The sequence below is a fragment of the Pristiophorus japonicus genome, chromosome 23 (assembly GCF_044704955.1).
Source record: "Pristiophorus japonicus isolate sPriJap1 chromosome 23, sPriJap1.hap1, whole genome shotgun sequence".
NCBI lineage: Eukaryota > Metazoa > Chordata > Chondrichthyes > Pristiophoridae > Pristiophorus > Pristiophorus japonicus.
This window is the reverse complement of record NC_091999.1, coordinates 4,426,011-4,450,010: the sequence shown is the minus strand read 5'-3', so window position 1 is coordinate 4,450,010 and position 24,000 is coordinate 4,426,011. Positions and strand designations below refer to the sequence as shown.

The following is a 24,000-nucleotide window of genomic DNA, read 5'->3' as shown; positions in this document are numbered from 1 at the left end:
CCTGATACCCTGCCCCAGGTGTCCCCACAAGTTATAGGTCAGTGACCTCAGGAGGGTGAAGGCATTGATCCTGATACCCTGCCCCAGGTCTATCCCACAAGTTATAGGTCAGTGACCTCAGGAGGGTGAAGACACTGATCCTGATACCCTGCCCCAGGTCTATCCCACAAGTTATAGGCCAGTGACCTCAGGAGGGTGAAGGCACTGATCCTGATACCCTGCCCCAGGTCTATCCCACAAGTTATAGGTCAGTGACCTCAGGAGGGTGAAGGCACTGATCCTGATACCCTGCCCCAGGTGTCCCCACAAGTTATAGGTCAGTGACCTCAGGAGGGTGAAGGCACTGATCCTGATACCCTGCCCCAGGTCTATCCCACAAGTTATAGGTCAGTGACCTCAGGAGGGTGAAGACACTGATCCTGATACCCTGCCCCAGGTGTCCCCACAAGTTATAGGTCAGTGACCTCAGGAGGGTGAAGGCATTGATCCTGATACCCTGCCCCAGGTCTATCCCACAAGTTATAGGTCAGTGACCTCAGGAGGGTGAAGACACTGATCCTGATACCCTGCCCCAGGTCTATCCCACAAGTTATAGGCCAGTGACCTCAGGAGGGTGAAGACACTGATCCTGATACCCTGCCCCAGGCCTATCCCACAAGTTATAGGTCAGTGACCTCAGGAGGGTGAAGGCACTGATCCTGATACCCTGCCCCAGGTCTATCCCACAAGTTATAGGCCAGCGACCTCAGGAGGGTGAAGGCACTGATCCTGATACCCTGCCCCAGGTCTATCCAACAAGTTATAGGTCAGTGACCTCAGGAGGGTGAAGGCACTGATCCTGATACCCTGCCCCAGGTGTCCCCACAAGTTATAGGTCAGTGACCTCAGGAGGGTGAAGGCACTGACCCTGATACCCTGCCCCAGGTGTCCCCACATGTTATAGGTCAGTGACCTCAGGAGGGTGAAGGCACTGATCCTGATACCCTGCCCCAGGTGTCCCCACAAGTTATAGGTCAGTGACCTCAGGAGGGTGAAGGCACTGATCCTGATACCCTGCCCCAGGTCTATCCCACAAGTTATAGGTCAGTGACCTCAGGAGGGTAAAGGCCCTGATCCTGATACCTTGCCCCAGGTGTCCCCACAAGTTATAGGTCAGTGACCTCAGGAGGGTGAAGACACTGACCCTGATACCCTGCCCCAGGTGTCCCCACAAGTTATAGGTCAGTGACCTCAGGAGGGTGAAGGCACTGATCCTGATACCCTGCCCCAGGTCTATCCCACAAGTTATAGGCCAGCGACCTCAGGAGGGTGAAGGCACTGATCCTGATACCCTGCCCCAGGTGTCCCCACAAGTTATAGGTCAATGACCTCAGGAGGGTGAAGGCACTGGTCCTGATACCCTGCCCCAGGTCTATCCTACAAGTTATAGGCCAGCGACCTCAGGAGGGTGAAGGCACTGACCCTGATACCCTGCCCCAGGTGTCCCCACAAGTTATAGGTCAGTGACCTCAGGAGGGTGAAGGCACTGATCCTGATGCCCTGCCCCAGGTCTATCCCACAAGTTATAGGCCAGCGACCTCAGGAGGGTGAAGGCACTGATCCTGATACCCTGCCCCAGGTCTATCCCACAAGTTATAGGCCAGTGACCTCAGGAGGGTGAAGACACTGACCCTGATACCCTGCCCCAGGTCTATCCCACAAGTTATAGGTCAGTGACCTCAGGAGGGTGAAGGCACTGATCCTGATACCCTGCCCCAGGTCTATCCCACAAGTTATAGGTCAGTGACCTCAGGAGCGTGAAGGCACTGATCCTGATACCCTGCCCCAGGTGTCCCCACAAGTTATAGGTCAGTGACCTCAGGAGGGTGAAGGCACTGATCCTGATACCCTGCCCCAGGTCTATCCCAAAAGTTATAGGCCAGTGACCTCAGGAGGGTGAAGGCACTGATCCTGATACCCTGCCCCAGGTGTCCCCACAAGTTATAGGTCAGTGACCTCAGGAGGGTGAAGGCACTGATCCTGATACCCTGCCCCAGGTGTCCCCACAGGTTATAGGCCAGTGACCTCAGGAGGGTAAAGGCCCTGATCCTGATACCCTGCCCCAGGTGTCCCCACAAGTTATAGGTCAGTGACCTCAGGAGGGTGAAGGCACTGATCCTGATACCCTGCCCCAGGTCTATCCCACAAGTTATAGGTCAGTGACCTCAGGAGGGTAAAGGCCCTGATCCTGATACCCTGCCCCAGGTGTCCCCACAAGTTATAGGTCAGTGACCTCAGGAGGGTGAAGGCACTGATCCTGATACCCTGCCCCAGGTGTCCCCACAGGTTATAGGCCAGTGACCTCAGGAGGGTGAAGACACTGATCCTGATACCCTGCCCCAGGTATCCCCACAAGTTATAGGTCAGTGACCTCAGGAGGGTGAAGGCATTGATCCTGATACCTGCCCCAGGTCTATCCCACAAGTTATAGGTCAGTGACCTCAGGAGGGTGAAGACACTGATCCTGATACCCTGCCCCAGGTCTATCCCACAAGTTATAGGCCAGTGACCTCAGGAGGGTGAAGGCACTGATCCTGATACCCTGCCCCAGGTCTATCCCACAAGTTATAGGTCAGTGACCTCAGGAGGGTGAAGGCACTGATCCTGATACCCTGCCCCAGGTGTCCCCACAAGTTATAGGTCAGTGACCTCAGGAGGGTGAAGGTACTGATCCTGATACCCTGCCCCAGGTGTCCCCACAAGTTATAGGTCAGTGACCTCAGGAGGGTGAAGGCATTGATCCTGATACCCTGCCCCAGGTCTATCCCACAAGTTATAGGTCAGTGACCTCAGGAGGGTGAAGACACTGATCCTGATACCCTGCCCCAGGTCTATCCCACAAGTTATAGGCCAGTGACCTCAGGAGGGTGAAGGCACTGATCCTGATACCCTGCCCCAGGTGTCCCCACAAGTTATAGGTCAGTGACCTCAGGAGGGTGAAGGCACTGATCCTGATACCCTGCCCCAGGTGTCCCCACAAGTTATAGGTCAGTGACCTCAGGAGGGTGAAGGTACTGATCCTGATACCCTGCCCCAGGTGTCCCCACAAGTTATAGGTCAGTGACCTCAGGAGGGTGAAGGCATTGATCCTGATACCCTGCCCCAGGTCTATCCCACAAGTTATAGGTCAGTGACCTCAGGAGGGTGAAGACACTGATCCTGATACCCTGCCCCAGGTCTATCCCACAAGTTATAGGCCAGTGACCTCAAGAGGGTGAAGGCACTGATCCTGATACCCTGCCCCAGGTCTATCCCACAAGTTATAGGTCAGTGACCTCAGGAGGGTGAAGGCACTGATCCTGATACCCTGCCCCAGGTGTCCCCACAAGTTATAGGTCAGTGACCTCAGGAGGGTGAAGGCACTGATCCTGATACCCTGCCCCAGGTGTCCCCACAAGTTATAGGTCAGTGACCTCAGGAGGGTGAAGGCGCTGATCCTGATGCCCTGCCCCAGGTCTATCCCACAAGTTATAGGTCAGTGACCTCAGGAGGGTGAAGACACTGATCCTGATGCCCTGCCCCAGGTCTATCCCACAAGTTATAGGTCAGTGACCTCAGGAGGGTGAAGGCACTGATCCTGATACCCTGCCCCAGGTCTATCCCACAAGTTATAGGTCAGTGACCTCAGGAGGGTGAAGGCACTGATCCTGATACCCTGCCCCAGGTGTCCCCACAAGTTATAGGTCAGTGACCTCAGGAGGGTGAAGGCGCTGATCCTGATACCCTGCCCCAGGTCTATCCCACAAGTTATAGGTCAGTGACCTCAGGAGGGTGAAGACACTGATCCTGATACCCTGCCCCAGGTGTCCCCACAAGTTATAGGTCAGTGACCTCAGGAGGGTGAAGGCACTGATCCTGATACCCTGCCCCAGGTCTATCCCACAAGTTATAGGTCAGTGACCTCAGGAAGGTGAAGGCACTGATCCTGATACCCTGCCCCAGGTCTATCCCACGCTGCAGGCACCCGATGGCACTATTCGCCACGGACCCGGAAACGAAAACGGCGCCAATACGCGCAGTCGGCCGTCGTTGCCAATACGCGCAGTCGGCCGTCGTTGCCAATACGCGCAGTCGGCCGTCGTTGCCAATATGCGCAGTCGGCCGCCGTTGCCCACCACCTGGGTGGAGACGGCGCAGCCCCCAGACCCAGTCGCTACCTCGGCCATTATCGGGAGCGAATAGTCAGAACCAGCGAGTTCCCCAAACGGGACCTGGAACAGCCAGGTTCCCAACACCGTTCGAGGGAGCAGGCAGAATACTCTGCAGCCCTCGAAGGAGGACAGCGAGGTCACACACATCTGTGGCTCTGCCCACCACTAGGCAACAGCAAAGGCCCTGAGTCCTGGCTAGATGAGCGAACCAAGCCCACCCCGCTAGCAGGGGGTGCAGCACTGCTATCAGACGACTAGGACCCCATCCGGTTGCTCTGGAACCTGTGTCCTCGCATACCTGTACTGCTACCTCAGTACTGACCATGACTGGACCATGAATGCAATCTGCCCAATCCTGGCGCACGACCACAAAACGTAACGAATGTGAGTCACTGAACCAAGGTGTCACGATACAAACTGTAACTTCCTTTCTTTGTAATTGCACTGTGTCTGATCCTGTACGTTAATGTAACGGGCTTGCTGCATGATCTCGCTGTAGAGGCGCCGGGGGGGGGGAGCGGGGAATGGATGTATGTAACCATGGACACACACATGGATCACAACCAGAACCCTCTTCAACCTCCATTGCATCATCGAACCATCCAAACTGGGAACCACTACCCAACATTGTGGCAAAAGGACTTGGGGGTTAACAGGGAGAGAGCCAAGACAAAGCACAGCCAAGGTGCAAGGGCTATTGGCACTTCAGTCTGGGGAGAGCTAAGCCAGAGCACATAGTGCAAAGGTAATTGGCACAAAAGGCTTGGGGGAGAGTGATGTGACATATGCAGACTATAGATATACTCTCCGTGTAGTCACTATGCAGTTGCATAAGATGGAGACTTGTTTACCTGATGCATTATCAACAAAGTTTAATATACATAGATGACCTGGCAGAGGGGAGAGAGTGTAGTGCAACAAAATTTTCAGATGACACAAAGATTAGTGGGAAAGCGGGTTGTGTACAGGACACAGAGAGGCTGCAAAGAGATTTGGATAGGTTAAGCGAATGGGCTAAGGTTTGGCAGATGGAATACAATGTCGGAAAATGTGAGGTCGTCCACCTTGGGATAAAAAACAGCAAAAGGGAATATTATTTGAATGGGGAGAAATTACAACATGCTGCGGTGCAGAGGGACCCGGGGGTCCTTGTGCATGAATCCCAAAAAGTTAGTTTGCAGGTGCAGCAGGTAATCAGGAAGGCGACTGGAATGTTGGCCTTCATTGCGAGAGGGATGGAGTACAAAAGCAGGGAGGTCCTGCTGCAACTGTACAGGGTATTGGTGAGGCCGCACCTGGAGTACTGCGTGCAGTTTTGGTCACCTTACTTAAGGAAGGATATACTGGCTTTGGAGGGAGTACAGAGACGATTCACTCGGCTGATTCCGGAGATGAGGGGGTTACCTTATGATGATAGATTGAGTAAACTGGGTCTTTACTCGTTGGAGTTCAGAAGGATGAGGGGTGATCTTATAGAAACATTTAAAATAATGAAAGGGATAGACAAGATAGAGGCAGAGAGGTTGTTTCCACTGGTCGGGGAGACTAGAACTAGGGGCCACAGCCTCAAAATACAGGGGAGCCAATTTAAAATCGAGTTGAGAAGGAATTTCTTCTCCCAGAGGGTTGTGAATCTGTGGAATTCTCTGCCCAAGGAAGCAGTTGAGGCTAGCTCATTGAATGTATTCAAGTCACAGAGAGATAGATTTTTAACCAATAAGGGAATTAAGGGTTACGGGGAGCGGGCGGGTAAGTGGAGCTGAGTCCACGGCCAGATCAGCCATGATCTTGTTGAATGGCGGAGCAGGCTCGAGGGGCTAGATGGCCTACTCCTGTTCCTAATTCTTGTGTTCTTATGTTCTTATAAAGTTTACACTGTGTATGTTTACACTGGCACCACTAGAGGGTGCAACTGGTGCAGACTGGCGGGATTTCCTGCCCAGGTGGCAGGGCCCAGTATAAAAGGCTGCACCTCACGCTTGTGCCTGACTCTGGAGTTTGGAATAAAGGACCAAGGTCACTACAGTTTGAGTACAGCACCATTGCCTCGTGGAGTCACTCATAGGTGCATGACAGACACAATATTAATATATTATCAAAAAGTCTTTCGAGAAGAATCATGACGATGGTCAGGACATGTGGGGACAGACCACAAGCAGCAGAATGGAGAGTAAGTCGGACACAAAACGAGCCTCAGAGAACAGCAAGGGTTAAAGGTTACTCAGACGGGCAAGAGGTGGGAACTGGTGTCCCACGAGGATGGGTGTTGGGACCACAGTTGCTCAGCAATGACACGTTTCGGATGTACAATTTCAAACTTTGCGGATGACACCAAATGAGCGGGGGTGTAGGTAATACAGAGGAGGACTGTGATAGAATACCGGAAGAGATTGATAAACTGGCAGAATGGGTGTGTAATGAATAAAGTAATGACAACATAGATCAGTACGAGGTTGTGCATGGTCCACTCTCAGATACCTGCTCCTCCATCACCCACACACAGTGTGTCCCACTCTCAGATACCTGCTCCCCCATCACCCACACACAGTGTGTCCCACTCTCAGATACCTGCTCCTCCATCACCCACACACAGTGTGTCCCACTCTCAGATACCTGCTCCTCCATCACCCACACACAGTGTGTCCCACTCTCAGATACCTGCTCCTCCATCACCCACACACAATGTGTCCCACTCTCAGATACCTGCTCCTCCATCACCCACACAGTGTGTCCCACTCTCAGATACCTGCTCCTCCATCACCCACACACAGTGTGCCCCACTCTCAGATACCTGCTCCTCCATCACCCACACACAATGTGTCCCACTCTCAGATACCTGCTCCTCCATCACCCACACACAGTGTGTCCCACTCTCAGATACCTGCTCCTCCATCACCCACACACAGTGTGTCCCACTCTCAGATACCTGCTCCTCCATCACCCACACACAGTGTGTCCCACTCTCAGATACCTGCTCCTCCATCACCCACACACAGTGTGTCCCACTCTCAGATACCTGCTCCTCCATCACCCACACACAGTGTGTCTCACTCTCAGATACCTGCTCCTCCATCACCCACACACACAGTGTGTCCCACTCTCAGATACCTGCTCCATCACCCACACAGTGTGTCCCACTCTCAGATACCTGCTCCTCCATCACCCACACACAGTGTGTCCCACTCTCAGATACCTGCTCCATCACCCACACACAGTGTGTCCCACTCTCAGATACCTGCTCCTCCATCACCCACACACAGTGTGTCCCACTCTCAGATACCTGCTCCATCACCCACACAGTGTGTCCCACTCTCAGATACCTGCTCCTCCATCACCCACACACAGTGTGTCCCACTCTCAGATACCTGCTCCCCCATCACCCACACACAGTGTGTCCCACACACAGATACCTGCTCCCCCATCACCCACACACAGTGTATCCCACTCTCAGATACCTGCTCCTCCATCACCCACACACAGTGTGTCCCACTCTCAGATACCTGCTCCTCCATCACCCACACAATGTGTCCCACTCTCAGACACCTGCCCCTCCATCACCCACACACAGTGTGTCCCACTCTCAGATACCTGCTCCTCCATCACCCACACAGTGTGTCCCACTCTCAGATACCTGCTCCTCCATCACCCACACACAGTGTGTCCCACTCTCAGATACCTGCTCCTCCATCACCCACACAGTGTGTCCCACTCTCAGATACCTGCTCCTCTATCACCCACACACAGTGTGTCCCACTCTCAGATACCTGCTCCTCTATCACCCACACACAGTGTGTCCCACTCTCAGATACCTGCTCCATCACCCACACACAGTGTGTCCCACTCTCAGATACCTCCTCCATTACCCACACACAGTGTGTCCCACTCTCAGATACCTGCTCCCCCATCACCCACACAGTGTGTCCCACTCTCAGATACCTGCTCCTCCATCACCCACACAGTGTGTCCCACTCTCAGATACCTGCTCCCCCATCACCCACACACAGTGTGTCCCACTCTCAGATACCTGCTCCATCACCCACACAGTGTGTCCCACTCTCAGATACCTGCTCCTCCATCACCCACACACAGTGTGTCCCACTCTCAGATACCTGCTCCTCCATCACCCATACACAGTGTGTCCCACTCTCAGATACCTGCTCCTCCATCACCCACACACTGTGTGTCCCACTCTCAGATACCTGCTCCATCACCCACACAGTGTGTCCCACTCTCAGATACCTGCTCCTCCATCACCCACACACAGTGTGTCCCACTCTCAGATACCTGCTCCTCCATCACCCACACACAGTGTGTCCCACTCTCAGATACCTGCTCCATCACCCACACAGTGTGTCCCACTCTCAGATACCTGCCCCTCCATCACCCACACACAGTGTGTCCCACTCTCAGATACCTGTTGCTCCATCACCCACACACAGTGTGTCCCACTCTCAGATACCAGCTCCATCACCCACACACAGTGTGTCCCACTCTCAGATACCTGCTCCATCACCCACACACAGTGTGTCCCACTCTCAGATACCTGCTCCTCCATCACCCACACACAGTGTGTCCCACTCTCAGATACCTGCTCCTCCATCACCCACACACAGTGTGTCCCACTCTCAGATACCTGCTCCCCCATCACCCACACACAGTGTGTCCCACTCTCAGAAGGGCCACTGTACAGCAAAATTCTAAAAGGACAAAGGGTGTTAAAAGAACAAGCCTGAAGGCTTTGTGTCTCAATGCAAGGAGTATCCGCAATAAAGTGGATGAATTAACTGTGCAAATAGATGTTAACAAATATGATGTGATTGGGATTACGGAGACGTGGCTCCAGGATGATCAGGGCTGGGAACTTAACATCCAGGGGTATTCAACATTCAGGAAAGATAGAATAAAAGGAAAAGGTAGCATTGCTGGTTAAGGAGCAAATTAAGGCAATAGTTCGGAAGGAAATTAGCTTGGATGATGTGGAATCTATATGGGTAGAGCTGCAGAATACCAAAGGACAAAAAACGTTAGTGGGAGTTGTGTACAGACCTCCAAACAGTAGTAGTGATGTTGGGGAGGGCATCAAACATGAAATTAGGGTTGCGTGCAATAAAGGTGCAGCAGTTATAATGGGTGACTTTAATATGCACATAGATTGGGTTAACCAAACTGGAAGCAATACGGTAGAGGAGGATTTCCTGGAGTGCATAAGGGATGGTTTTTTAGACCAATATGTCGAGGAACCAACTAGGGGGGAGGCCATCTTAGACTGGGTGTTGTGTAATGAGAGAGGATTAATTAGCAATCTCGTTGTGCGAGGCCCCTTGGGGAAGAGTGACCATAATATGGTGGAATTCTGCATTAGGATGGAGAATGAAACAGTTAATTCAGAGACCATGGTCCAGAACTTAAAGAAGGGTAACTTTGAAGGTATGAGGCGTGAATTGGCTAGGATAGATTGGCGAATGATACTGAAGGGGTTGACTGTGGATGGGCAATGGCAGACATTTAGAGACCGCATGGATGAACTACAACAATTGTACATTCCTGGCGATCAAGGGAAATCAGGGATAGCATTAAAGCCAAGGAAGTGGCATACAAATTGGCCAGAAATAGCAGAGAACCCGGGGACTGGGAGAAATTTAGAACTCAGCAGAGGAGGACAAAGGGTTTGATTAGGGCAGGGAAAATGGAGTACGAGAAGAAGCTTGCAGGGAACATTAAGATGGATTGCAAAAGTTTCTATAGATATGTAAAGAGAAAAAGGTTAGTAAAGACAAACGTAGGTCCCCTGCAGTCAGAATCAGGGGAAGTCATAACGGGGAACAAAGAAATGGCAGACCAATTGAACAAGTACTTTGGTTCGGTATTCACTGAGAAGGACACAAACAACCTTCCGGATATAAAAGGGGTCGGAGGGTCTAGTAAGGAGGAGGAACTGAGGGAAATCCTTATTAGTCGGGAAATTGTGTTGGGGAAATTGATGGGATTGAAGGCCGATAAATCCCCAGGGCCTGATGGACTGCATCCCAGAGTACTTAAGGAGGTGGCCTTGGAAATAGTGGATGCATTGACAGTCATTTTCCAACATTCCATTGACTCTGGATCAGTTCCTATGGAGTGGAGGGTAGCCAATGTAACCCCACTTTTTAAAAAAGGAGGGAGAGAGAAAACAGGGAATTACAGACCGGTCAGCCTGACATCGGTAGTGGGTAAAATGATGGAATCAATTATTAAGGATGTCATCGCAATGCATTTGGAAATAGGTAATATGATAGGTCCAAGTCAGCATGGATTTGTGAAAGGGAAATCATGCTTGACAAATCTTCTGGAATTTTTTGAGGATGTTTCCAGTAGAGTGGACAAGGGAGAACCAGTCGATGTGGTATATTTGGACTTTCAGAAGGCTTTCGACAAGGTCCCACACAAGAGATTAATGTGCAAAGTTAAAGCACATGGGATTGGGGGTAGTGTGCTGACATGGATTGAGAACTGGTTGTCAGACAGGAAGCAAAGAGTAGGAGTAAATGGGGACTTTTCAGAATGGCAGGCAGTGACTAGTGGGGTACCGCAAGGTTCTGTGCTGGGGCCCCAGCTGTTTACACTGCACATTAATGATTTAGACGAGGGGATTAAATGTAGTATCTCCAAATTTGCAGATGACACTAAGTTGGGTGGCAGTGTGAGCTGCAGGGAGGATTCTATGAGGCTGCAGAGCGACTTGGATAGGTTAGGTGAGTGGGCAAATGCATGGCAGATGAAGTATAATGTGGATAAATGTGAGGTTATCCACTTTGGTGGTAAAAACAGAGAGACAGATTATTATCTGAATGGTGACAGATTAGGAAAAGGGCAGGTGCAAAGAGACCTGGGTGTCATGGTACATCAGTCATTGAAGGTTGGCATGCAGGTACAGCAGGCGGTTAAGAAAGCAAATGGCATGTTGGCCTTCATAGCGAGGGGATTTAAGTACAAGGGCAGGGAGGTGTTGCTACAATTGTACAGGGCCTTGGTGAGGCCACACCTGGAGTATTGTGTACAGTTTTGGTCTCCTAACCTGAGGAAGGACATTCTTGCTATTGAGGGAGTGCAGTGAAGGTTCACCAGACTGATTCCCGGGATGGCGGGACTGACCTATCAAGAAAGACTGGATCAACTGGGCTTGTATTCACTGGAGTTCAGAAGAATGAGAGGGGACCTCATAGAAACGTTTAAAATTCTGACGGGGTTAGACAGGTTAGATGCAGGAAGAATGTTCCCAATGTTGGGTAAGTCCAGAACCAGGGGACACAGTCTAAGGATAAGGGGGAAGCCATTTAGGACCGAGATGAGGAGGAATTTCTTCACCCAGAGAGTGGTGAACCTGTGGAATTCTCTACCACAGAAAGTTGTTGAGGCCAATTCACTAAATATATTCAAAAAGGAGTTAGATGAAGTCCTTACTACTAGGGGAATCAAGGGGTATGGTGAGAAAGCAGGAATGGGGTACTGAAGTTGCATGTTCAGCCATGAACTCATTGAATGGCGGTGCAGGCTAGAAGTGCCGAATGGCCTACTCCTGCACCTATTTTCTATGTTTCTATGTTTCTATACCTGCTCCATCACCCACACACAGTGTGTCCCACTCTCAGATACCTGCTCCTCCATCACCCACACACAGTGTGTCCCACTCTCAGATACCTGCTCCTCCATCACCCACACACAGTGTGTCCCACTCTCAGATACCTGCTCCTCCATCACCCACACACAGTGTGTCCCACTCTCAGATACCTGCTCCTCCATCACCCACACACAGTGTGTCCCACTCTCAGATACCTGCTCCTCCATCACCCACACAGTGTGTCCCACTCTCAGATACCTGCTCCCCCATCACCCACACACAGTGTGTCCCACTCTCAGATACCTGCTCCTCCATCACCCACACAGTGTGTCCCACTCTCAGATACCTGCTCCTCCATCACCCACACACAGTGTGTCCCACTCTCAGATACCTGCTCCTCCATCACCCACAAACAGTGTGTCCCACTCTCAGATACCTGCTCCTCCATCACCCACACACAGTGTGTCCCACTCTCAGATACCTGCTCCTCCATACCCACACACAGTGTGTCCCACTCTCAGATACCTGCTCCTCCATCACCCACACACAGTGTGTCCCACTCTCAGATACCTGCTCCATCACCCACACACAGTGTGTCCCACTCTCAGATACCTGCTCCTCCATCACCCACACAGTGTGTCCCACTCTCAGATACCTGCTCCTCCATCACCCACACAGTGTGTCCCACTCTCAGATACCTGCTCCTCCATCACCCACACACAGTGTGTCCCACTCTCAGATACCTGCTCCTCCATCACCCACACACAGTGTGTCCCACTCTCAGATACCTGCTCCTCCATCACCCACACACAGTGTGTCCCACTCTCAGATACCTGCTCCTCCATCACCCACACACAGTGTGTCCCACTCTCAGATACCTGCTCCTCCATCACCCACACACAGTGTGTCCCACTCTCAGATACCTGCTCCATCACCCACACACAGTGTGTCCCACTCTCAGATACCTGCTCCATCACCCACACACAGTGTGTCCCACTCTCAGATACCTGCTCCTCCATCATCCACACAGTGTGTCCCACTCTCAGATACCTGCTGCTCCATCACCCACACAGTGTGTCCCACTCTCAGATACCTGCTCCTCCATCACCCACACACAGTGTGTCCCACTCTCAGATACCTGCTCCTCCATCACCCACACACAATGTGTCCCACTCTCAGATACCTGCTCCTCCATCACCCACACACAGTGTGTCCCACTCTCAGATACCTGCTCCTCCATCACCCACACACAGTGTGTCCCACTCTCAGATACCTGCTCCATCACCCACACACAGTGTGTCCCACTCTCAGATACCTGCTCCATCACCCACACACAGTGTATCCCACTCTCAGATACCTGCTCCTCCATCACCCACACAAAGTGTGTCCCACTCTCAGATACCTGCTCCATCACCCACACAGTGTGTCCCACTCTCAGATACCTGCTCCCCCATCACCCACACAGTGTGTCCCACTCTCAGATACCTGCTCCTCCATTACCCACACACAGTGTGTCCCACTCTCAGATACCTGCTCCTCCATCACCCACACACAGTGTGTCCCACTCTCAGATACCTGCTCCTCCATCACCCACACACAGTGTGTCCCACTCTCAGATACCTGCTCCTCCATCACCCACACAGTGTCCCACTCTCAGATACCTGCTCCTCCATCACCCTCACAGTGTGTCCCACTCTCAGATACCTGCTCCTCCATCACCCACACACAGTGTGTCCCACTCTCAGATACCTGCTCCTCCATCACCCACACACAGTGTGTCCCACTCTCAGATGCCTGCTCCTCCATCACCCACACACAGTATGTCCCACTCTCAGATACCTGCTCCTCCATCACCCACACAGTGTGTCCCACTCTCAGATACCTGCTCCTCCATCACCCACACACAGTGTGTCCCACTCTCAGATACCTGCTCCTCCATCACCCACACACAGTGTGTCCCACTCTCAGATACCTGCTCCTCCATCACCCACACACAGTGTGTCCCACTCTCAGATACCTGCTCCTCCATCACCCACACACAGTGTGTCCCACTCTCAGATACCTGCTCCTCCATCACCCACACACAGTGTGTCCCACTCTCAGATGCCTGCTCCTCCATCACCCACACACACACACAGTGTGTCCCACTCTCAGATACCTGCTCCTCCATCACCCACACAGTGTGTCCCACTCTCAGATACCTGCTCCTCCATCACCCACACACAGTGTGTCCCACTCTCAGATACCTGCTCCTCCATCACCCACACACAGTGTGTCCCACTCTCAGATACCTGCTCCTCCAACACCCACACACAGTGTGTCCCACTCTCAGATACCTGCTCCACCATCACCCACACACAGTGTGTCCCACTCTCAGATACCTGCTCCTCCATCACCCACACACAGTGTGTCCCACTCTCAGATACCTGCTCCTCCATCACCCACACACAGTGTGTCCCACTCTCAGATACCTGCTCCTCCATCACCCACACAGTGTGTCCCACTCTCAGATACCAGCTCCTCCATCACCCACACAGTGTGTCCCACTCTCAGATACCTGCTCCTCCATCACCCGCACACAGTGTGTCCCACTCTCAGATACCTGCTCCTCCATCACCCACACACAGTGCGTCCCACTCTCAGATACCTGCTCCTCCATCACCCACACAGTGTGCCCCACTCTCAGATACCTGCTCCACCATCACCCACACACAGTGTGTCCCACTCTCAGATACCTGCTCCATCACCCACACACAGTGTGTCCCACTCTCAGATACCTGCTCCCCCATCACCCACACAGTGTGTCCCACTCTCAGATACCTGCTCCTCCATCACCCACACACAGTGTGTCCCACTCTCAGATACCTGCTCCTCCATCACCCACACACAGTGTGTCCCACTCTCAGATACCTGCTCCTCCATCACCCACACAGTGTGTCCCACTCTCAGATACCTGCTCCCCCATCACCCACACACAGTGTGTCCCACTCTCAGATACCTGCTCCTCCATCACCCACACAGTGTGTCCCACTCTCAGATACCTGCTCCTCCATCACCCACACACAGTGTGTCCCACTCTCAGATACCTGCTCCTCCATCACCCACAAACAGTGTGTCCCACTCTCAGATACCTGCTCCTCCATCACCCACACACAGTGTGTCCCACTCTCAGATACCTGCTCCTCCATCACCCACACACAGTGTGTCCCACTCTCAGATACCTGCTCCTCCATCACCCACACACAGTGTGTCCCACTCTCAGATGCCTGCTCCTCCATCACCCACACACACACACAGTGTGTCCCACTCTCAGATACCTGCTCCTCCATCACCCACACAGTGTGTCCCACTCTCAGATACCTGCTCCTCCATCACCCACACACAGTGTGTCCCACTCTCAGATACCTGCTCCTCCATCACCCACACACAGTGTGTCCCACTCTCAGATACCTGCTCCTCCAACACCCACACACAGTGTGTCCCACTCTCAGATACCTGCTCCACCATCACCCACACACAGTGTGTCCCACTCTCAGATACCTGCTCCTCCATCACCCACACACAGTGTGTCCCACTCTCAGATACCTGCTCCTCCATCACCCACACACAGTGTGTCCCACTCTCAGATACCTGCTCCTCCATCACCCACACAGTGTGTCCCACTCTCAGATACCAGCTCCTCCATCACCCACACAGTGTGTCCCACTCTCAGATACCTGCTCCTCCATCACCCGCACACAGTGTGTCCCACTCTCAGATACCTGCTCCTCCATCACCCACACACAGTGTGTCCCACTCTCAGATACCTGCTCCTCCATCACCCACACAGTGTGTCCCACTCTCAGATACCTGCTCCACCATCACCCACACACAGTGTGTCCCACTCTCAGATACCTGCTCCATCACCCACACACAGTGTGTCCCACTCTCAGATACCTGCTCTCCCATCACCCACACAGTGTGTCCCACTCTCAGATACCTGCTCCTCCATCACCCACACACAGTGTGTCCCACTCTCAGATACCTGCTCCATCACCCACACACAGTGTGTCCCACTTTCAGATACCTGCTCCTCCATCACCCACACAGTGTGTCCCACTCTCAGATACCTGCTCCCCCATCACCCACACAGTGTGTCCCATTCTCAGATACCTGCTCCCCCATCACCCACACACAGTGTGTCCCACTCTCAGATACCTGCTCCTCCATCACCCACACACAGTGTGTCCCACTCTCAGATACCTGCTCCTCCATCACCCACACACAGTGTGTCCCACTCTCAGATACCTGCTCCCCCATCACCCACACAGTGTGTCCCACTCTCAGATACCTGCTCCCCCATCACCCACACACTGTGTGTCCCACTCTCAGATACCTGCTCCTCCATCACCCACACAGTGTGTCCCACTCTCAGATACCTGCTCCTCCATCACCCACACACAGTGTGTCCCACTCTCAGATACCTGCTCCTCCATCACCCACACAGTGTGTCCCACTCTCAGATACCTGCTCCTCCATCACCCACACACAGTGTGTCCCACTCTCAGATACCTGCTCCTCTATCACCCACACACAGTGTGTCCCACTCTCAGATACCTGCTCCTCCATCACCCACACACAGTGTGTCCCACTCTCAGATACCTGCTCCTCCATCACCCACACACAGTGTGTCCCACTCTCAGATACCTGCTCCTCCATCACCCACACACAGTGTGTCCCACTCTCAGATACCTGCTCCTCCATCACCCACACAGTGTGTCCCACTCTCAGATACCTGCTCATCCATCACCCACACAGTGTGTCCCACTCTCAGATACCTGCTCCTCCATCACCCACACACAGTGTGTCCCACTCTCAGATACCTGCTCCTCCATCACCCACACAGTGTGTCCCACTCTCAGATACCTGCTCCTCCATCACCCACACAGTGTGTCCCACTCTCAGATACCTGCTCCTCCATCACCCACACACAGTGTGTCCCACTCTCAGATACCTGCTCCATCACCCACACACAGTGTGTCCCACTCTCAGATACCTGCTCCTCCATCACCCACACACAGTGTGTCCCACTCTCAGATACCTGCTCCTCCATCACCCACACAGTGTGTCCCACTCTCAGATACCTGCTCCTCCATCACCCACACACAGTGTGTCCCACTCTCAGATACCTGCTCCTCCATTACCCACACAGTGTGTCCCACTCTCAGATACCTGCTCCTCCATCACCCACACACAGTGTGTCCCACTCTCAGATACCTGCTCCTCCATCACCCACACAGTGTGTCACACTCTCAGATACCTGCTCCTCCATCACCCACACAGTGTGTCCCACTCTCAGATACCTGCTCCCCCATCACCCACACACAGTGTGTCCCACTCTCAGATACCTGCTCCTCCATCACCCACACACAGTGTGTCCCACTCTCAGATACCTGCTCCTCCATCACCCACACACAGTGTGTCCCACTCTCAGATACCTGCTCCTCCATCACCCACACACAGTGTGTCCCACTCTCAGATACCTGCTCCTCCATCACCCACACACAGTCTGTCCCACTCTCAGATACCTGCTCCATCACCCACACACAGTGTGTCCCACTCTCAGATACCTGCTCCCCCATCACCCACACACAGTGTGTCCCACTCTCAGATACCTGCTCCTCCATCACCCACACAGTGTGTCCCACTCTCAGATACCTGCTCCTCCATCACCCACACAGTGTGTCCCACTCTCAGATACCTGCTCCATCACCCACACAGTGTGTCCCACTCTCAGATACCTGCTCCTCCATCACCCACACACAGTGTGTCCCACTCTCAGATACCTGCTCCTCCATCACCCACACAGTGTGTCCCACTCTCAGATACCAGCTCCTCCATCACCCACACAGTGTGTCCCACTCTCAGATACCTGCTCCTCCATCACCCGCACACAGTGTGTCCCACTCTCAGATACCTGCTCCTCCATCACCCACACACAGTGTGTCCCACTCTCAGATACCTGCTCCTCCATCACCCACACAGTGTGTCCCACTCTCAGATACCTGCTCCACCATCACCCACACACAGTGTGTCCCACTCTCAGATACCTGCTCCATCACCCACACACAGTGTGTCCCACTCTCAGATACCTGCTCCCCCATCACCCACACAGTGTGTCCCACTCTCAGATACCTGCTCCTCCATCACCCACACACAGTGTGTCCCACTCTCAGATACCTGCTCCATCACCCACACACAGTGTGTCCCACTCTCAGATACCTGCTCCTCCATCACCCACACAGTGTGTCCCACTCTCAGATACCTGCTCCCCCATCACCCACACAGTGTGTCCCATTCTCAGATACCTGCTCCCCCATCACCCACACACAGTGTGTCCCACTCTCAGATACCTGCTCCTCCATCACCCACACACAGTGTGTCCCACTCTCAGATACCTGTTCCTCCATCACCCACACACAGTGTGTCCCACTCTCAGATACCTGCTCCCCCATCACCCACACAGTGTGTCCCACTCTCAGATACCTGCTCCCCCATCACCCACACACAGTGTGTCCCACTCTCAGATACCTGCTCCTCCATCACCCACACACAGTGTGTCCCACTCTCAGATACCTGCTCCTCCATCACCCACACACAGTGTGTCCCACTCTCAGATACCTGCTCCTCCATCACCCACACACAGTGTGTCCCACTCTCAGATACCTGCTCCTCTATCACCCACACACAGTGTGTCCCACTCTCAGATACCTGCTCCTCCATCACCCACACACAGTGTGTCCCACTCTCAGATACCTGCTCCTCCATCACCCACACACAGTGTGTCCCACTCTCAGATACCTGCTCCTCCATCACCCACACACAGTGTGTCCCACTCTCAGATACCTGCTCCTCCATCACCCACACAGTGTGTCCCACTCTCAGATACCTGCTCCTCCATCACCCACACACAGTGTGTCCCACTCTCAGATACCTGCTCCTCCATCACCCACACAGTGTGTCCCACTCTCAGATACCTGCTCCTCCATCACCCACACACAGTGTGTCCCACTCTCAGATACCTGCTCCTCCATTACCCACACAGTGTGTCCCACTCTCAGATACCTGCTCCTCCATCACCCACACACAGTGTGTCCCACTCTCAGATACCTGCTCCTCCATCACCCACACAGTGTGTCCCACTCTCAGATACCTGCTCCTCCATCACCCACACAGTGTGTCCCACTCTCAGATACCTGCTCCCCCATCACCCACACACAGTGTGTCCCACTCTCAGATACCTGCTCCTCCATCACCCACACACAGTGTGTCCCACTCTCAGATACCTGCTCCTCCATCACCCACACACAGTGTGTCCCACTCTCAGATACCTGCTCCTCCATCACCCACACACAGTGTGTCCCACTCTCAGATACCTGCTCCTCCATCACCCACACACAGTCTGCCCCACTCTCAGATACCTGCTCCATCACCCACACACAGTGTGTCCCACTCTCAGATACCTGCTCCCCCATCACCCACACACAGTGTGTCCCACTCTCAGATACCTGCTCCTCCATCACCCACACAGTGTGTCCCACTCTCAGATACCTGCTCCTCCATCACCCACACAGTGTGTCCCACTCTCAGATACCTGCTCCATCACCCACACAGTGTGTCCCACTCTCAGATACCTGCTCCATTACCCACACAGTGTGTCCCACTCTCAGATACCTGCTCCATCACCCACACAGTGTGTCCCACTCTCAGATACCTGCTCCATTACCCACACAGTGTGTCCCACTCTCAGATACCTGCTCCTCCATCACCCACACAGTGTGTCCCACTCTCAGATACCTGCTCCATCACCCACACAGTGTGTCCCACTCTCAGATACCTGCTCCATTACCCACACAGTGTGTCCCACTCTCAGATACCTGCTCCATCACCCACACAGTGTGTCCCACTCTCAGATACCTGCTCCATCACCCACACAGTGTGTCCCACTCTCAGATACCTGCTCCATTACCCACACACAGTGTGTCCCACTCTCAGATACCTTCTCCATTACCCACACGGTGTGTCTCACTCTCAGATGCCATCCTGTAGCTGCTGGGTGTCCTTCAACACGACTCACAGAAAGTTAACAGCAAGCAATTAGGAAAACAATTTTTATGTTGGCTTTGTTACAAAGGGATTAGATTATGAGTAAAGATGTCTTACTGCAATTATATCGGGCCCTGGTGGGACCACACCTGGAGTATTGTGTACAGTTTGGGTCTCCTTACCTATATACTTGCCATAGAGGGAGTGCAGCGAAGGTTCACCAGACTGATTCCTGGGATGGGGTGCTTGTCCTCTGAGGAGAGATTGAGCAGACTGGGCCTATATTCTCTGGAGTTTAGAAGAATGAGAGGTGATCTCATTGTAACGATTATAATTCTTACAGGGCTTGACAGGGTAGATGCAGGGCTGGGGAGTCTCGAACCAGGGGTCACACAGTCTCAGGATAAGGGGTCCGCCATTTAGGACTGAGATGAGGAGAAACTTCTTCACTCGGAGGGGAGGTGAATCTTTGGAATTCTCTAGCTCAGAGGGCTGTGGAGGCTCAGTCTTTGAGTATATTCAAGGCGATGATCGCTAGATTTTTGGGAACCAAGATCTGGGGACAGTGCGGGAAGGTGGAGTTGAGCTAGATCAGCCGTGGTCTCGTTGAATGGTGTTGCAAGCTCGAGGGGCTGAATGGCCGACTCCTGCTCCTAATTCTTATGTTCCTCGGTTCTGAGGGGCATAGGACTACCACGTTTCAGAGGCAGCCGCCGGCGGGAGTCCTTCAACCGCAAATGCGGGCCCTGGGTGTTCACAGCACAGGTAGGCCGCTTGGCCAAACAGGTCCGTGCTGGTGTTTATGCTTCTCAAACGCCTGCTCCCCCTATCCCTCTTCATCTCACCCCGATCAGGATATCCTGCTGTTCTCATCTCTTGACCTGTTTATCTAGCTTCCCCTTCATTGCATCTGTATGATTCGCCTCAACCTCTCCCTGTGGTTGCGGTTTCCACATTCTCACCGCTCTACGGGTAAAGAAATTTCTGCTGAATTCCCTCTTGCGCTGAGTTGTGACTAGTTTGCATTTATGGTGCCTTGTTGTGGTCTCCGTGTACTGTACACATAAAGGGGCTGACACTGGCACACACACGGGACGTACAGGGGTCAACCGTTCCCTTTTACCCGTCGTGCATGGGCAGCAAACAGCAGACCGAGACCCACAGATCCGTTGTTGCAAAGCGATTCACAGCTAATGAAGTAAGCTAATGAAAGACGGGCCGTCCGAGTATCCACACAGCAAGATCCCACACAAACAGCAGCACCACGAATCACCAGTTCATCCGTCTTCGCGACGTCGAGGGATAAATGTGGTGGGCGCAGGACAGCGGGAGAGAACAACTCCCCCATCACCCCCTACCCTGCCGCTGGTCTTCTTCGAATCTTTACGCCCGCTGGGTTTTCCGTCAGCTCCAGGAGACGGCGCCTCCGACAGTGCAGCGCTCCCTCAGTACTGACCCTCCGACAGCGCGGCGCTCCCTCAGTACTGACCCTCCGACAGTGCGGCGCTCCCTCAGTACTGCCCCTCCGACAGTGCGGCGCTCCCTCAGTACTGCCCCTCCGACAGTGCGGCGCTCCCTCAGTACTGCCCCTCCGACAGTGCGGCGCTCCCTCAGTACTGACCCTCCGACAGCGCGGCGCTCCCTCAGTAGTGACCCTCCGACAGTGCGGCGCTCCCTCAGTACTGACCCTCCGACAGTGCGGCGCTCCCTCAGTACTGACCCTCCGACAGTGCGGCGCTCCCTCAGTACTGACCCTCCGACAGTGCGGCGCTCCCTCAGTACTGACCCTCCGACAGCGCGGCGCTCCCTCAGTAGTGACCCTCCGACAGTGCGGCGCTCCCTCAGTACTGCCCCTCCGACAGTGCGGCACTCCCTCAGTACTGACCCTCCGACAGTGCGGCGCTCCCTCAGTACTGACCCTCCGACAGCGCGGCGCTCCCTCAGTAGTGACCCTCCGACAGTGCAGCGCTCCCTCAGTACTGACCCTCCGACAGTGCGGCGCTCCCTCAGTACTGACCCTCCGACAGTGCGGCGCTCACTCAGTACTGGCCCTCCGACAGTGCGGCGCTCACTCAGTACTGCCCCTCCGACAGTGCGGCGCTCCCTCAGTACTGGCCCTCCGACAGTGCGGTGTTGCCTCAGTACTGCCCCTCCGAAAGTGCAGCACTCCCTCAGTACTGACCCTCTGACAGTGTGTCACTCCCTCAGTACTGCCCTCCGACAGTGCGGCGCTCCCTCAGTACTGCCCCTCCAAGAGTGCGGCACTCACTCAGTACTGCCCCTCCGACAGTTCGGCACTCCCTCAGTACTGCCCCTCCGACCAGTGCGGTGCTCCCTCAGCACTGCCCCTCTGACAGTGCAGCACTCCCTCAGTACTGCCCCTCCGACAGTGCGGCGCTCCCTCAGTATTGCCCCTCCAACAGTGTAGCACTCCCTCAGTACTGCCCCTCCGACAGTGCGGCGCTCCCTCAGTACTGCCCCTCCGACAGTGCGGGGCTCCCTCAGTACTGCCCCTCCGACAGTGCGGGGCTCCCTCAGTACTGCCCCTCCGACAGTGCGGCGCTCCCTCAGTACTGCCCCTCCGACAGTGCGGCGCTCCCTCAGTACTGCCCCTCCGACAGTGCGGCGCTCCCTCAGTACTGCCCCTCCGACAGTGCGGCGCTCCCTCAGTACTGCACCTCCGACAGTGCGGTGCTCCCTTAGCAGACCGGGTAACAGGGAGTGTCAGCTGGGATGTTGGGCTGAAGTCCGTAATGTGGGAAATTTGAACCCACGCCCCCTTCTGACTCGGCGGGGGAGGTGGGGTTGAAATGGTGAGCCCGTGAGCAAGCCTCGAGTTCGCCAGCGCAACGTGATGACCAGGCCCGCAATTCTGTCACCAGGCTCGTGGTCTACAGGACTGTAGTGATACCCGCCCTCCTGTATGGCTCAGAGACATGGACCATGTACAGTAGACACCTCAAGTCGCTGGAGAAACACCACCAACGATGTCTCCGCAAGATCCTGCAAATCCCCCGGGAGGACAGACGCACCAACGTTAGCGTCCTCGACCAGGCCAACATCCCCAGCATCGAAGCACTTGACCACACACTCGACCAGCTCCGCTGGGCAGGGCCACATTGTCCGCATGTCCCCAGACACGAGACTCCCCAAAGCGAGCGCTCTACTCGGAACTCCTTCACGGCAAGCGAGCCCCAGGTGGGCAGAGGAAACGTTACAAGGGACCACCCTCAAAGCCTCCCCTGATAAAGTGCAACATCCCCACCGACACCTGGGAGTCCCTGGGCCCAAAGACCAGTCCGCCCCTCAGTGGAGGGAGTGCATCCGGGAGGGGCGCTGAGCACCTCGAGTCTCGTCGCCGAGAGCGCGCAGAAAGCAAGCGCCAGGCAGCGGAAGGAGCGTGCGGCAAACCAGTCCCACCCTCCCCTTCCCTCAACCACTGTCTGTCCCACCTGTGACAGGGGACTGTGGTTCCCGTATTGGACTGTTCAGCCACCCGAGGACTCACTTTTAGAGTGGGGAGCAAGTCTTCCTCGACTCCGAGGGTCTGCCCATGACCCTGACCCTGCTGAGAGTGACTGGAGCGAGTGACAAACAGACCCCGCCTGTTACCTGAAGCGGTGTCCCTTCGAGCATGTTCAGGAGAGGCCAACCCCTGCTCAGGGCTGTGCGTGTCGAAATCCCTGCGCGTCCTGCCAAACTGCTCGGATCCTTCTGCAGTGCTGCACGCGAGCTAGGCCCCTCCCAGCTCCCTGGCCTCCCCGCTTTCACCCCCCCTCCTCCGTCTTCAACAAAACACTCGAGCACATCTGTTGCTCATTCTTCCGACCATTTCCTGGGCTGATACAACCAGAGCTGGGACTGACGCAAGCCAAGCTCACACGGCCAAGCAGCCCGGCGGGGCTGAGCGACCACCTCGGGCTGCGTGCTCGGGGCCTCGCGGGGCGGGGGGGGGGGGGGGGGGGGGGGTGGGGCGGCCGATGGCGGGACGGCAGGCTTTCGCGGCGGGAAATTGCGTCGGCGCGGGGCCTCGGCGATGGCAGCCACCGGCGGCCGTTACGGACGCGCCCCCCTCCCCGCCCGCCACCCCCGCCCCCTCGAGCCTGCCCCGCCGTTCGACATCGCGGC

General features: G+C 54.4%; 1 protein-coding gene across 1 annotated transcript in view; it reads right to left on the bottom strand.

Moving 5' to 3' along the window:
• The window catches only part of ltb4r2b (leukotriene B4 receptor 2b), a 51,859-nt gene extending 28,270 nt beyond the window's left edge, over positions 1–23,589 (bottom strand). The window contains exon 1 of the mRNA XM_070866733.1: positions 23,485–23,589. Within this exon, the coding sequence (XP_070722834.1) occupies positions 23,485–23,508 (24 nt within the window). The 5' untranslated portion in view covers positions 23,509–23,589. The remainder of the gene's footprint in view (positions 1–23,484) is intronic.
• Between the last annotated feature and the right edge of the window lie 411 nt (positions 23,590–24,000).